The sequence below is a fragment of the Arvicanthis niloticus genome, chromosome 6, assembly GCF_011762505.2.
Source record: "Arvicanthis niloticus isolate mArvNil1 chromosome 6, mArvNil1.pat.X, whole genome shotgun sequence".
Taxonomy (NCBI): domain Eukaryota; kingdom Metazoa; phylum Chordata; class Mammalia; order Rodentia; family Muridae; genus Arvicanthis; species Arvicanthis niloticus.
The window spans coordinates 16,720,609-16,737,876 of NC_047663.1; the positions used below are offsets into that span (position 1 = coordinate 16,720,609).

The window sequence follows — 17,268 nt, forward strand, 5'->3', positions numbered from 1 at the left end:
GCACTTGGGAGGCAGAGGCAGGCGGATTTCTGAGTTCAAGGCCAGCCTGGTCTACAGAGTGAGTTCCAGGACAGCCAGGACTACACAGAGAAACCCTGTCTCAAAAAAAAAAAAAAAAACAAAAACAAAAACAAAACCAAAAACCAAAAACCAAAACACAACAAAAAAAAAGTTTCCCCTGCCTCAGCCTTCTGAATAGCTGTGATTACAGTTGTGTGGCACTGTGACCAATCGTAGTTTATATACAATGATAACATAGTTGTTTTCTTTAAAATGGTATTTACTCATAAAACAAAATTTAATAAGCACCAGTTATGTGACAGCAGAACCCAACAGTTGAAAACAGAATAAACTGGCCAAGCATGGTGGCGCATGCCTTTTATACCAGCACTTGGAGGCAGTTCAAAACTAGCCTGGTGTATAGCCTGGCAAGTTCCAAGCCACTCAGGACTACACAGTGAGACCCTGTTGAGAAGAGAAAGAGAGAAAAAAATTGTCATAAGACATATGTTCCTAAAGTAAAGACAGATTAGCAGAGCAGAAAATAAGACATATTTAAGATAAAAAGTAATAGCTGCTACAGAAACAAAAAGAAAAAGGGCCAATGTTGAAGAGGACTGTGAAAGGAAATAGGATTAGATCTAACGGTCAGCAAAGACCTCAGTGAGACAATGACACATGAGTTATGGCCTTACTGAAGGAAGGGATCTAACTAACATAAGAAACAACAAGCACAAAAGATAAGTGGGAGAAGGCATGTGGCTGAGACAGAGTGAAGGGAGGCAAAGAGAGTTACAGAAAATGAAGTCAAAGGCAATTAATAACATATCTTAAACACAGAACACCATGAGCTTCTAATCAACACAACATTAGTTTCTTATTCAAAGACCATATTTCATCTGTGTGCTAAACACATATACTATCACTGAGCTACATGTATCCCCAGGTCAGCTAGCTATATATTAAGCTAAAGTTTTCACCTCTCACCTATAAAATGGAGTGGAAGTTGCTGCAAAGATAAACTGAGGTAATACATGTCAAAGCTGTCCTTCTTTGTGACGCACAGGACATTTGTGAATGTAAGGTAACTGCTACCCAACACATGCTTCACTAAACACAATTCTGCCCACATGATCACTTTACATTGTCTTCCAATGTAATTCCAATATAGATTAGTAAAATAAACATAAAGACAGTATGAACTATTGCAGGAATAACAGGAAGCACGTGTGCATTTCTGATCCTTGGGATAATTAAGACTATGGTAGGAAAGCTCATAGGCAATAGAAAGTTTTTCATTTAATTTCACACTGGGAAGACAGGTAATAAATACTCTAGTAGAGAAGGCAAAAGAATGATCATTGTGGGCTGGAGAGGTGGCTCTGTGGTTAAGAGCACTGGTCCCTCTTCCACAGGTCCTGAGTTCAATTCCCAGTAACCACATGGTGGCTCACAGTCATCTATAATGGGATCTGATGCTCTCTGCTGTGTACTCATATACATAAAATAAATAAATAAACCTATAAATAAACCTATAAATAAATAAATAAATAAATAAATAAATAAATGGAAGAATGATCCTTGTAAGCCAGAGTGAACTATAAGCACAACCCTGATGGTTGAGGAGGATTTTTTTAAATGATTCAAGTATAAAAGGCAAGTGTATTCCAGACAAGGTCAATGTCATGATTATGGAGAAAACATAAGGTATTATAAAAACTGACTTGTATAAAGTAGAAACTTTCTGAATAAGTCTTACAGAGCATAAGCGTAGAGAAGTTAGGACAGGACAGGCCCTGCCAAACAAAATTTCTAATAGTTTTTTATAAACATTGAGCTAGAAACACAGTTCAATGGTACAGTGCTTGGCTAGAACATGCAAGGCCCTGACTTTAATCTTTAGTACAGACCCCTTCTCAAAAACAGGTGGAATCAAAAGCAAGTCAGAGAAAACAGTTTATTCATTAATTCAAATGCTATGAATATTGAGGTAACATTCATGATTATGAGAACATCTAGATAATTACCTTATCTATGAGCTATTCTAGCAAATAAATCTGAGGAGAAGTTCTAGGAAACTCCAGTAGACAAAGCAGAAAGAAGTTGAAGGTAACCTAGAAATCCACCAAAGTGAAAGGCAGCTTATGGAACCAAGACCCATGGATCCTGTGCCTGCTCCTGGTCATGTTAGTTTAACTGAAAGCAAAGTATCCAGCCAGTGTTTATCAGACAGCTGAAAAAAACTGTGGCCACAGTCACCAACACCAGTCACCAACACCAGTCACCAACACCAGTCACCAACACCAGTCAAGTGAAAGATGTGTTCCTTTAGTTGGAGTAGACGTGTCAATCAAAATAACAATAACCAGAAAAACCAACAAATATTTGGAAATGAGTAAATGTAAATACCTGAAGTTCAAGAAGTCACAATAGTAAACTACAGCATTTGAAACGAGTGATGCCAACATAAATTTAGAATAATAAGTTCAAGAGAAATCAGGTTGAAAACATTCTAAATACAAAAGTGTATCATCCTTTAGTAACAATAAATCTATTGCATTTTTGTTCACTACTGTCTCCCAAAAGTTTTCCTTTACCTAAAAACTTAATGTATTCTTCCATTCTTTAAAAATAAAAATAAACGCACATACATCTACAACAACAACAAAAACATCATAAACTTTAGCACTTATAAAAATACTCAATTCTTTGAGACTGGCTCTTAACCTGAAGCCAGCCCTGAGCTAGAACTAACTAGATAGTCAAGACCAGCCAGTCTGAAACTCCTGATCCTGCTGCTTCAGCTGCCAGAACACTGGAATTACATGGATGTACCATGGCGCCTTTAATTATATCTTTTTGTATAAATCTATAGGACAGTTCCTATTTTTAAGGGTTTCTTACACTAAGAGTATCTATAACTGCAATAAATTCCTATGTGAATTTTAAAAATAAATATAGTCTAGAGTTTTTAATAAATAGATGTCCAGAAACATTCTCCCATAAAATGGAAATGAGTACTTCTCCCTCACAGTTTTCCTTTAACAGACTGATGCTGACAAGTATTCAAGGGTTCCTACCTTCTAATAAAGAATATGGCAGTCTATAAAAATGTAAACCTTCTTTTCCTCTAAATTTAATAAACTTCTTAATAAAAATCTGAAGTATGATGGCATTAGTTCGGATCCTTAAGATGGCCTGTACTTCTAAACTATCACACACAGTAAGTATAGGGTAGTCACTTACCACTTGACCTGTTTTTCCGACTTGATTTCCCACCAGTAAGAAGCATCTTGAGACTATTCCGAAACATGGTTGTGTTCTTTTAATATAAAACTACAAAAGAAAGCAGGTAAAGTAAGTTTAACAAGACATTTTTCCATTCAACATACTTGTAAGTTTAATTTTAAAAGCATACCAACAATTAACTGTGTGACACAGCTACACCTTTTGCTTTTTCTTCTTTCTCTTTCTTCCCAATGCCACCTGAAACCAACCTGTACTTTTCCTGGTACTGTAGGTACTCTTTAAAGTTCCCCTCTGTTGCGCGAAGTTTTGTCTATACTGCTTTGTGTTCCCGGCTGGTTGCACACATACACCTGCCCTGGAGCTATCTGAGATCCCAGAATAGAAAACACACATATGCTAGTTATTCTTAAAATGCCTTGGCAAACTCAATGACTGGGCACTCCTGGATCTTCCCCTGGTACCCTATGCCCAGAGGCCACTCACACGGCTGGAGCATAAGCAGTGTAGACAAAACTCCACTACACCTCTCCTCACCATGTAGCTGACCTCCACACTAGCTTGACTCAAACAAGATGGCTTCCCTCCTCCCCCTTTCTCTTCTCCATTCTCCTCCTTCAGGCAGCTGCCAAGATTTATAGATTACTTGCCCTGGGGGTTCTCTTTTAAACTCTTAAAAAAAAAAAAAAAAACTATTCTCAAGCTTCCATTTGAGTGGATTCCTACTTTTTTTTAATTAATGAGACTAAAGAATTTCAATAAGAGACCCTGATTTCCCCAGTATCATATGCTAACCACAAATAAACTCCTCAATTTTTCTAGTAACATCAGTACTGAAGATTCACAGAAATAATGAGGTAGTGATAAATATATCTTTTATTTCATTCAAGTCTCCAATTCTAGAACAACTTTCCTGTCTCCTCCTCTTCCTCCTCCATTTCTCCTTCTACCCTCCTTCCCTCCCAACACACACACACACACACAATTATAAAACTGCATACTTCCCATTAACAAACCAGAATTATTCCACATCTGAAGCCTACCTATGTTTACGAACCAGAGCCTATCTTCTCTGCACTGCTCTGGGTCAAAGGAAAACCTGACTGGGTTTTCATCACATCCCCTAGCACTTGTTTCAAGGACACTGATTTAAAAGTATCTTCCTTTTGTTTCTTGTCTTTCTTCTTTGTACTAAATAGTCATAACATTCTTTTATATATCTAAAAATAAACAAAGCTTGTCTCTCCATTCCCTTGTGATCTAACTTACTGTGCCTATAGTTTTGTTCTTCTTTCCTACAAAATTTCTCTACAGTGTTACATGCTTTTGTGTGTCCTGTGAAGAAAACTGCACAAACATGAAAAACTTTTGTCAACAAAAAATATCCAAATCATAACACAAAGGATGGAAAATGTGGAAAAGATTATTAGCACCATATGCAATCCACCAAAAAGGTGTAGCATACACAGAACTGAAAATTTGGAAAGCATCAAAAATCAAGAAAAAGTTGTATTTGAGATGATAAAAAGCAAGAATTTTCTAACTAATCAGATATATGAATCTCTGTTGAAATAAAATAAAAATAAATAGATAAATAAAAATAAAACCAAGGGAATCACAGCCAAAGTACTAACATCTACAACAGAAAGAAATCTCTGGAACAGCTAAACAAAATGCTGTATGTTAAAAATAGCAACAATCACTAGACTAAGAAATGCCTTTCAACAGAAGGAAGGGCAGGAAACAATGGAAGACATCTTCCAGGAGTCTGACTGAACTCTGCATTGTTTAATGGAGATTAAGTAAAAAGGTTGTTTTAAAACAAAAGAAGATTCTAACTGAAAGTAGGTACCAATCAAGAAGTCTATTCTCAGGCAGGGAGATGGTTCAGCCTCTATACGCACTTGCCACCAAGACTGATGACCTGACTTCCATTCCTGGAACTTATATGGCAAAAGACAGAACCCACTAACTACCTCAAGTTGCCCTCTGACCTTCGCACATGAACCATTGCACAAGCATGCCTATCAGAATTACACCAGACTTCTCACCAGATACTATAAAAGCTAGAAGATGCTGGACAGATGTCATACAGACCCTAAGAGAATACAAATGCCAGCCCAGGCTACTATACCCAGCAAAACTTTCAATTACCATAGATGGAGAAACCAAGATATTCCACGACAAAACCAAATTTACACAATATCTTTCCACAAACCCATTATTACAAAGGATAACAGCGGGAAAGCTCCAATACAAGGAGGAAAATTATACCCTAAAAAGAGCAAGAAAGTAATCCTCTTCCAACAAATCCAAAAGAAGATAGCCACACAAAGATAATTCCACTTCTAATAACAAAAATAACAGGAAGCAACAATCACTGTTCCTTAATATCTCTTAACCAATGGACTCAATACCCCAATTAAAAGACATAGGCTAATGGACTGGATACATAAACAGGACCCAGCATTTTTGCTGCATACAGGAAACCCACCTCAGTGACAAAGATGAACTTTATCTTAGAGTAAAAGGCTGTAAAACAATTTTCAAGCAAATGGTCCTAAGAAACAAGCTGGAGTAGCCATTCTAAAATCTCCAGCCGGAGAACACAAAGGGAGGGACTCATGGCTCCACCTGTATAGGTAGTTGAGGGTGGTCTTGCCAGGCATCAGTGGAAGTGGACAGCCTTGGTGCCTAAAAGTTTGGATTCCCTAGTGTTGGGAAATTTCGAGAGCAGGGAGGCAGGAATGGGAGGATGGTGGGAGCATACCCTCATAGTAACTGGAGGAGGGGGAATGGGGTAAGGGAATAGGCATCAGTGGAAGTGGACGCCTTAGTCCCTGAAAGTTTGGATTCCCTAGTGTTGGAAAATTTTGAGAGCAGGGAGGCGGGAATGGGAGGATGGTAGGAGCACACCCTCATAGCAACTCCCAGAATTATATGGAATAGACATGACAGAGGCAGGCCGCCAGAAGACTAGATTCCAGAATTCAAACAAAAAATTATCTTGATACTAAAATTTGTTTTGAGAATTGTATATTGCAGAATACACAGCCTTGGTGTATCTACTCATCAAGCAAGCTGAGTAAACCTGCTCAAACCTCTGATGTCCTGGAATTCCAGCTGGATGCAGTGGAGACACATCATCAGAGGCTTATCAACTTACTCTTCCCCCTGCCCCTCTTCTAATATCTCAATGCCCATAATCAGCTTGAAGAAGTTAATGAAGAGTCGGTGCCCCTATTCCCTGGGCTTGGGGACTGAGGTGGTTAATATTGGGCTGTCTTTTTGGGGGAAAGTAGTGGTTTTGTTGAAACAGGGAGGATTAGCTAGGATTTACTGCATAGCCATAAACTATTGGTAGATTAAGTATAATTGTTACTAAGATGAAGTTATAATTTCTTAAATGGTACAAAATTTAATTTGATTTCAAATTTAAGGTTTTCATTGATATGAGCTTCTTATTAATATAAAAGTGAGATTAATATTGTTACTCTCGTAGGCATTGTGCTTATATAACACATTTAGGAATACAAGGCTTAGACCCAGTCCTTCTTTCACTTTTCTAACTGATTTGAGATGATTAGCCTGTAAGTTAAGGGACTATATATATAACAAATTCATGGCTCTGAGTTTATTGTTAGGGTGTTTTCTACATTTTTAGAAATAGTGGAGAAGAGTTAATAGACAACAGTCCAGATTGCCTTACATGGATAGCTGGTTTTCAAAATGTCAGAAGTCCACAGAATTGACGTTGCAAACATTTCTGTATTAATGTTCATTTTGATTAGAGACCTGTCTGCTCCTGACAGCTTCCTGTCTTGGATTCTTAGAAGAAATTGAGCATCTTTGGAGTTACTCCAGCTGTGGTGAGACAGCCACTAGGCAAGAATTGCCTCTTCTCATCTACAGACAAATCACTGTCCAGAAAAGGACACACTTATGGAATAGTCGACTGATTTTATCTGCCAAGACAGAGTAATCATCCCTTAATAATTCTGCATCACTAGGTCTGTCAGATGATCCTGGGCCAGAAGGCTGAAGATTGGATGCTCCAACGTTTTGTAGTATAGGGACTGTCCAGGTGTTCAGCAATCTCTATAAATTGGCTTCTCTATAAATTGGCTAAGTTTTAGAAGCTATGCTTTGTGCTTCCTGTAATTTCAGTTAACTCAGTCATTCTGGATTTCTGACAGGGTTGAAGACTTATAGTCTCATAGCCAATCCTGGCTATTTACTTTGAGAGAAAAGATTTGAGAGGATGGTTTTCAGCTGACATTCATTCTAAAGCCAAGAATAAAAGCCAGGTTCAGAACTAAGTCTTTTAGTTAGGAGAGATGACAGAGGTTCTGGTTAGTCAACAAAATGATGGACTGAGTATTAGGTCTATCTTGTACCTTACTGACACAAATTGGTATAGTTATGCTCTAATTGTATTTTAAGAGAAAAATTTTATTTTAACAGGAAGAGTGATATGTAGGAGAAGCTAAGGTGGAAGGAGTAAGGAGAGGAGGAGAGAAGGAGAGGAGGAGCTAGGTGATGGATCGGGGGGGGGGGGGAACATGGAGGTGGACATGGAGTGTCTCTGCCAGTAAAAGATAATTGATATATCTAGGTTGGGTACTGGGTTATACTTCTGACTGTATGGGCATCTTGTTATTGAGCATTACCAAACTTGTAAAGCCTTTGATTAACATTTTAAAAAATTGTATAAAAGCAAAAGGGAGAAGGGGCATGGGATAGGGGTTTTCTAGGGAGGAAAAATGTGGAAAGGGGATGGCATCTGAAATGTAAATAAAATATCCAATAAAAAAATTTTACAAAAAAGGAAAAAAGAATTTGAGGGAGACTCTATTAACAGGGAAATATTTAAATCTTTGCACCAAGATACCATAAACCAGAGAATAATTTAATGTGTGGTTTTAAAAGATACAATATGTCTATTTGCTCTAAATCTCCCCAATGTTTATCCCTAAGGTAGAAAAGTTAAAAGCCAGAGTAATATGCATAGCATAGTCTTACTACTATAATATTTTAATCTATCACTTATGAACATATGTAACATAAACATATGAGGGAATACACAGAAAATTTTACATAATTCCCATAGGAGGTGCATACAGGATTGAAAAGGTGAAATAAATAAAAATTCAGTGTGGCACACTTGTTCACCATCTCTAATTTCAAAATGTTTTCATTACCTGAAAGTATTTATTCATCACTGAAATCAGCACAAATTATAATTACTGTCAGTAAGATTCTCTGTGAAACTCCACAAAAGAAATAAAATATCAGAGTAGAAGATGAAAGAGTTTCCTGAACAGATACTTGGCTTTCAAGTTGACTGTCTCCTCAGAGAACTTCCCTATCAATCTACGATGTCCTATTATATGACACTAACACCGAAAACATGGAAAATCGTTTCTGAGAGCTTAGATTTGTAGATTCTTTCATTCCCTTGGCATCTAACAAAATATTTTAATGCTAGACTATATATATCTTTAGTCATCAGTTCAATGAAAAGTCACATGGAAAGGGGTGTCCTTATGGAACTGCAACTAATGTCCCTATGTCACTTTTTTCCTTGGTTTCTCCTAGCCATAAAAAAACAGATCTACCATGTCTACGAGGTTAAACTATTATTTTAGAGGAGTAAGTCTAAGCATGAAACAGTGTCAGATAACATTAAGAAATGACCAAAACATACATAAACACTGTAAAACATCTTATTGTAGCACATACTGTGGCAAAAAAAAAAAAAAAAATCAGTAATTTTATTCTTAGGGCTTGCAATGCTTCTCGATTCTAAGATACATGACATAATAAATGGCCCACTGCTTTGGGTCTTTTTTTCTAGTATTAGCTACAAATATATAAAATTTCTTCTACTCCTTTATTTATTTGGTGCTTATTAAGATCAAACTAAGTAATTCAGGAAATCATTTTTAAAGGTTAATAAATAGTTATTGCCTAAAATGAACATCTAGTATGGTAGTGAGAGTCTAGGAAAAAAAAATGAACTCAAGTACCATTCACAACAAACAAGAAAGGAAGATTAGAGATTTAAGTGAACAAGCATATATTAAGTGTATGCTTCAGCATAAGAGAATAACTTCTGTTAACAATCCCTCAAAGTAAATACAAAGTCACCGTTACACAAAAATCTTAGCAGCTAAAGGTTTTACCATCCTGAAGGAGAGCAAAACAGTAGTCTTGTTTCCTTCTATTTCTAAGGGTCAGTTCCTGGGCATGCCAAATAACTGGAGCCAGTAATGGCTTTATCTTCTGAAAGAAGTTTCAAAGCTGTTTCTGAGTACTGGCTTTAAAAATCAAAATATCTAAAATATATTCACTGAGAATCATCTCATAATTTGTATCCTAATTCTGGAGCCCTAGCTGCACACCATTAGAGTTTTTAAAAGGTTTTCCTCATTTATTTTCCTCAAAATTCTTGATTTGCCTATTTGGGCAGTTGTTAGTAATAGCGTCACTGTAATTTCATAAATCATTCTTACATTACTGTTCTCAACACGTAACAGGAAAACCTCATTACAGCTTGAGCAAAACTTAAGTATTGAAGAAAATTTAAAAAAAAAAACAAAACAGGTACTAGCTACAACATCCTGAAAACAGAGTAGTCTGATTCCCCGATTTTTGTTCCTTATATTCCAAGAAAAATTGCTCTCATTAAGCAAAAATATTATATGAATAAAAAAGACTGTAGTTATTAGCGACACCTTAAATACCAACACGCTAGTCTAAAAGATCTTCACAGTTAATTAAGATATTTCTAATAGTACTAATGCAAAATACTTACTTAAATAAGACCCAAAGTGAACAAAATTATGTAAACAATACAAATGCAGAGAGGATGGGCTTTAGACAGGTTAGACTGAGCTCATGCCTCCATCGCTACCAATGACTTACTGTGAGGCTGTACAGCACGTAGCCTTTCAGTTTCTCCTTGGCAATTAACATACCCAATGTGTAAGGCTGTTTCAAAGAACAGAAATGTATGATTGCCTATTATCTGCTAACAGCTAGTCATCTAGCCAAAATTCTACTATCTTCCATATTAGATAGATACTAGTTTGGGATAAGGAAATAAAGTACCTAAAATAATAGCTTCTCAAACTCCCCTGGAGCCTATGACCAAATATACAGCTCAGTTAATATCAATGAGATCAAAACATAAAGTCTGTGGGCAAGGAATTTAAGGAAAAGTCTGGAGACACAACAGCCACCTTGCTAGCATAGGAGAAAAGCCACTATGAAAGATGGTAAAGAAATATAAAGGATCCTATGCCCTTAATGACATTGGAGAACGGCCATAAAACATGAACTGCCTATATACAGATCTCCTATTACCAAGAGGAAAAAATTAAGCCAATGTATTTATACTTTTGTTACATGAGGCTGAGCACAATTCTAACTAAATATATAAAGTCTAGGGAAAAGATCCAGCAACTAATTCAATAAAGACATTTATTCCCTAGAACACTCCAAGTATCATTTAACATTGGTAGTGTTAAATTGTTTATTGGTAAAATGATGGAATAGTGAGATGTTAACACATATAAAACTAAATTTCTGAAATTAGGAAATATAATAATTAAGATAAAAATCCTGTAAGCAGAGGATCAAAGAAGAAATGGGTTTTTTTTTGTTTGTTTGTTTTTTTCAATATATAAATTCTTTATTGCCCTCAAAGAGCCCAAATTGTACTTGTGATCAGGATCTTGTTTCTGGAGCTAGGAATCTGAGGCCTCACTCATCAACCTGCTGCACGGTTCCCTTCTCAGACACATAGATGCCATCCAAAAACTTTCTGATATCTTTGTTTTTAACTGTTGTAGCTTGCTGAATCAGAGCTGCTGAATTTGAAACAAGTTCAATATCATTTCCTTCAAGGATTAATTCATCCTTCTGGGCTTGGGAGACAGAACAAGCAACACCGTTCCTCATCCGAACCCTGCGGATGTATTTTTCACCCAAGAAATTTCGGATTTCAACCAAAGACCCATTCTCCTGAATGACGACGTTGATGGGGAAGTGAGCATACACAGACCTCATCTTGTAACGGAAGCCCAGTGTAACACCCTTGATCATGTTCTGAACATGACTGCAGATGGTTCTGACTGTGGCCAGTTCCTTTCTGTTACCCCACCATTTGTCGACCCGGAGCCTTTTCTTTTTCTTTCCAAGAAGACTCAGCTCTACATTGATGTGATTGAAGTCCCTCCGCAGAGTTCCCCTGGGGCCCTTCACAATGACTGTGCGCCCCTTCAGAGTGATGTAGACATTTTCTGGAATGTCGACAGTCTGATTGCTGAGAATGGTCTTCATTCTCGCAGTAGATGGGGCAAAGAGAGAACAGAAGAAATGGTTTTTAACCATGAGAGATATTCTTGGTGGAATGGAAAGGAGTGAGCATTTGGTAGTGACAGCTTAAATGATCAGTGTACATGAGATCATCTGTATTTTCTTGTCTGGATGTTTTGCTTATATTTTTATGTTACTGATTTTTATTGATTTACAAGAGCTCTTTATATAACTCAAACAACCTATTATTTTGGTTTCTCCTGATCAAATATTTGCTTGCCATTTAATTTCAGTATGGCATCTTTTGTTTTATGGGTTTTACAATTTCTATACATTAAATAATTTTCCTTCAAGGCTTCTGGAATTTGAACCTTGACTTTAGCAATCCCTTCCATTCTAGATGTTAAAATACTTCCCCTACCCTCAATTCTACATAGAATTATTCTTTAATTTTAAAGCAAATCTCATGTTCTGTCAGTCAAAGTTCTTTTTACTGATCCTTACTTTATTCTGGCCTCCACAAGCACTGCATTCTTGTAGAACAAACATATGTGTGGGCAAAACACCTATACACATAAAATAAAAATGAGTAAATCTAAAATAATTTAAAATTTTACTCTACTGAAACTAGAATACACAGTTCTTCTTGTGTTTACTCTCCAAATTCATCTTCTTTACTTGAACTTTTATTTTTCATTAAATTTATAACACCTGTTTAAATTCATACAGTTCATGCCACAGCATTTGTTATAGTAGCTTACATGTAGTATAAGTAACCTGTAGATATTAGTGACTGATCATTTAAGCTCTCACTATCAAATGCTCACTAAGTGCAGAATACATATAATATGATCCCTTTATGCATGAGACAAAACATATTCATATGCATATTTATACCCCCACACGAAAAGATATCCAACACAAGAACACCTTAAGGTCTATAACTCCAGTTCCAGGGGATCTAAAGCCCTCCTAGCTTCTACTGGCACTTGCATGCACACAGTACACATACATACATTCAGGAAAAATACTCATATATAAAATATATCTACATAAGTAGATAATTTTCAAAGTATATTAAAGCCAGATGAAGTGGCACAACACCTTGAATCTCAGCTACTCAGAAGGCTCAGGCCTAAGGACCACAAGTTCTAGACAACACAGTCAAACTCTATCTCAAAAAATAAAATTATATACACATATGTATGTATGTCTATGTATGTGTATATGTGTACATATATATGCTAAATACTGACACTTTAGAAAAAATAAAGGAAATGTTTTCAAAATAGAATTTATGATGGTAAAGTTAATTCTAGAGGACAGACTCAGGGAACTATGATCGTTTCTAAAAATGTAAGAGTTTCTGAAAGAAAAGACAAATAAATAAAGGAAAGAAATAAAAAAGTATATTAAAAAAAAAAAAAAACAGCAGTGGGAACTGTACCCAGGTTCTTGTGGGAAGGAATAGTTTGGCTTCTCTCTAGTATTTGGTTCCTCAGACAGCTTCTCTAGCATCAAACTACTCAGTACAATATGTGCAACTTCTCCATTCTCCCAGTCTTGACTTGCATAGCAGCAAGAGTACCAAACAATCAGCACCTTCACTCTGGCGGTTTTATATTGGAACACTTTTGGAAAACACCAGTATAATTTAGCATGGTAGGAAGCAAGACCAGAGGCCAATTTTCAAGAAAGTTCCACTTGTGTGGTACCACCATACAATTTTTCTGCCATTCAAACAGCCATGATCATATCCTTTCCAACAGAGTCTAGATGTCAACAAGGGGTTGGGAGAGCACTTTTGTAAGTGCAGGAGTAATGGTTTCTTTTTTGTAATTGTGTCTTTATAGTCTATATCCATCTTCTAACCAATCTCTCACTTCTCCAATTCCCTTTTATAATTATTAATTCATTATAATAAATATTCCCTACTTGAATTACTATACAGTACTCTTCATTACTGGACTCAAAACTGATACAAAAACCAAACTAAATAATACTCCCATTATAATTCATGTACATAAAGTAGAAGACTAGCCAGGCAGTGGTGGTGCACGCCTTTAATCCCAGCACTTGAAAGGCAGAGGCAGGTGGATTTCTGAGTTTGAGGCCAGCCTGGTCTACACAGTGAGTTCCAGAACAGCCAGAGCTATACAGAGAAACCCTGTCTCAAAAAACAAAACAAAACAAAACAAAAGAAGTAGAAGACTAGACAAAGTTAAAAGTTAAAATAAAAGGAGGGCTATTGTTTGGAAGGGAAGGGAACAACTACATAAAATGAAGAAGCATGGACAAAACTTTCCTAGAAGATAAATATGTCCTTTATCTTGTTTGAAGTAACAGTCACATCAGACTGTGTGACAGCTAGTTTTATGTCAACTTGACAAAAGAGTTATCTGAAAAGAGGAAACCTCAATTGAGAAAATGTCTCCATAAAATCAAGCTGTAGTGTACCTTCTTAATTAGTGATCGATGGGAGAGGGCCCAGCCTATTGTGAGTGGTGCCATCTGTGAGCTAGAGGTTCTGGATTCTATATGAAAGCAACCCACAAAAGCCATAGGGAATAAGCCAGTAAGCAGCACCCTGCCATGGCTTCTGCATCAATTCCTGCCTCCAGGCTCCAGCCCTGTTTGAATTCCTGTCCTGACTTCCTTCAATAATAAACACAGATATGGAAATGTAAGCCAAATAAACCCTTTCCTTCACCATTTACTTCTTGGTCATGGTGTTTCATCACAGCAAGAGAAACTCTAAGACAGATGGTGTATACAATTGTGAAAATTCATTAAACTGTACCTTATTTTATTTACCTTTCATTCCTTGTAGGTCATATCTCAATTAAAAGAGAAAAGAAGAAATCTATGGCTCCATGGAGAAATATCATATTATAAAATGGGACAGAAACGTGGCTGAGCCTCGAGGATCATGTTCTAGCAAGGAAGTACTGAAAATAATAGTTAGGGTCTATACTAGAAAATCTATTTGAGCTATTCCATTGATCCAACAGCAAACTACTAGAGCACCCAGTCACAGAAAGGATTAGAACCCACTGAATAAAATTAACTCCACAAACATGCAGACATGTGCATCTCACACAAATACATGTACACAAAATACAAAAATTTTTAAATACATAAATTGGGTAGTAACTGAAAAGGCAACTGAGGTCAAAAGAACCTTATATTTTTAACATGAAAGAAAAGAAATGACATGTTTGATGAGAATGAGTTAATTAGAAAAGAAAAGAATTTCTAAATTATCATTCCCTTTTATTTTACTTACTTAGTTATTGGGGTTTTTTGTTTTCTCTTTTGTTTTTATTTGTTTATTTCGTTTTTTGAGACAGGGTCTCTCTACATAGACCTTGCTGTCCTAAAACTCATTCTGTAGACCAAACTGGCCTTGAACTTGAGAAATCTGCCTTCTTCCACCTCCTGAGTGCTGGGATTAGAGGCATGTGCCACAACTGGCTGAAATGGCATTTTTAAATATACAGCAGGAGACAGTTTACTGCACAAAGGGTTACCTATATAAAGAAGTATAGAAGTAAGAAGTTCTTCACCATATGTACATTTAAATACTAATAGATCCCTAAATGTGGCTTCTAGAAGACCTCTCAACTTTTTTAGTAAAGAATTAAGAAAAGGCATTAGCTAAGAAGAAGAATGAAAAGTATTAAAAGTATAAGGTGAGAGGAAAAAAACCTACAAAAAAACCCACCTACTCTGCTCCTGCACTATATAATGTGATGACCTGGAAGAATTAAGGTCTCACTTGAGGTTTGTGGTCATGAATTTAAAATAAAACCAATCAGCAATGTATGCTTTTTACTAACCACATTCAGTTTCACGGATGCAGGCATGGAAAAAGTCGAAAGCTGGTTTTAACAGGAATGCAGTTTTGGTTCCATAAGGACAATGAATCAAGGAAATGTGAGAGGGGGTGTATAAGGTGTATAACTCAATAGTACAGAACTTGCCTTGGGTGTAAGCCCCAGCACTACTAGGAAACAACAGTAACAAAGTTTCTCTTTGAAGAAGGCAATGCTATCAAGGGTTGTATGCTGGAATAATTAAGATTGGTTTAAGCTGAATAAGAAAGGAAGCCAGGCTACCTATAGCATAAAATGGCAGTAGAATCAATGAATTAGAAATTCTAGTAGGTTTCAAGGAGAAAGATGAAAAGAAATAGTGGTGGTCAGAGAGTGAGATGCACAAGATATAAATTATGGGGATTCTTTGGTCAGTAATAAAGAATAACTAAGTTAGAAAATGAGATCACTTCTAGGAGTTAAATTCAAAATACTGAAAGATGAAATGCTGAAAAAAAAAACTTCATGATCAAAATTAACAAAGATTAATATAAGGAATAGTACTGCTAAGAGAAACAAATAAAAAAGAAGATGACTGAGTAATAACTTGGCTGACTTCTGTCTCCCACTGCCTGGGAGGTAGTTTTTAAATCCTGGTAATTTCCTGAGTGGTTCAAATGCCTTTCTCACTCATGGGAGGGCTAACAGGAGCTCCTGGATACTACGTGCTAACACTATGACTCTAAATAGGTCTGGCTACATCAGAAAAACGAACCATGTGACTGGTAGACTGAGGCTTTGAGCCATGAGATACCAACCTGACCAAAATAAGGAGAAAAGCTAGAGATTGAGCTAACCCATAACCAATAATTCAATTATGCCTACATAATAAAACTTCATTAAACACTCAATCCTGAGGCTTATGTGAATAATGGGTTAATAATACTGAATGTACTGTCAAACATCAATGTGACATAAGATTTGCTCTGACTCCCTAGGGAAAGATATCACAAACTTCCCCTATGGAAATCCCTCTGCACTCTATGTCTTTTCGTTCAGCTCATTCTGATTTAAATCCTTGATGCTACCGTAAAACTACTGCTGTAAGCACACTGCTCTCCTGAGTCCTGTAAATTGTTCCCATGAATTCTCAAATCCAAAGAAGGTGGGAAGAACTCAAATTTGTAGTCCACTGACCAAAAATTAAGTCTTCAATCTCTAAATTTACAGTCTTCTAGCTGTGCATGGTGGCTCATGCCTTTAATGCAAGCACTCAAGATGCACAGGCAGCTGGATCTCTGTGAGTTTGAGGCCAGCCTGATCTACAAAAAGAGTTCCAGGACAGCCAGGGCTTCATGGAAAAACTCTGCCTCAAAAAACAAAGCAAAGAAAGATCAGTCTTGTGAACAGCTGAGACTTTAATTTGTGAAGTTTGTTCTAACACTAAACAGCCAGAATCACAATTCATTGCAGGGAATGAGCCAGGAGTTACAGTCAACAGGAATTTGTAAATAAATATGATCTGATGACATTCAGTTTAAAGCCAGAGAATTTTAGAGAAAAAAGGAGAGTGACCTGAACACTGCACATGAAGAGCAAAAAGGACATCTTTCTCCAGCTCCCAAAACCTGAGATTTACAGGAAAGAGAAAAGTGGAAGGGGATAATATCATTTGAGAGGGCTTCAGAGAAAGCAATGTCTTAATAAGAAAAAAAATCCCTATAGAGCATTGCAAAAACTTAGTAGGTTGTAAAGAAGAGAACGAATAAGCAAAAGAGCTTCATTAACATGGAACATACAACATTAAACAACTAAGAAGTAGTGAAATCCTAGAAGTCAGAACTTCAGGGGAAAGATAGTAATTGTCTTAGTTAGGGTTACTATT

The 17,268-nt window shown here is 36.6% G+C and overlaps 1 protein-coding gene and 1 pseudogene across 9 annotated transcripts in view; both read right to left on the reverse strand.

Moving 5' to 3' along the window:
- The window catches only part of Tanc2 (tetratricopeptide repeat, ankyrin repeat and coiled-coil containing 2), a 296,480-nt gene that overhangs the window by 261,057 nt on the left and 18,155 nt on the right, over positions 1-17,268 (reverse strand). For all 9 annotated transcript variants that reach the window (XM_076935618.1, XM_076935617.1, XM_076935616.1 and 6 more), the window contains exon 2: positions 3,247-3,336. In XM_076935618.1, the coding sequence (XP_076791733.1) occupies positions 3,247-3,313 (67 nt within the window). In that variant the 5' untranslated portion in view covers positions 3,314-3,336. The remainder of the gene's footprint in view (positions 1-3,246; positions 3,337-17,268) is intronic.
- LOC117710424 (large ribosomal subunit protein uL6 pseudogene) lies at positions 10,986-11,620 on the reverse strand (annotated as a pseudogene).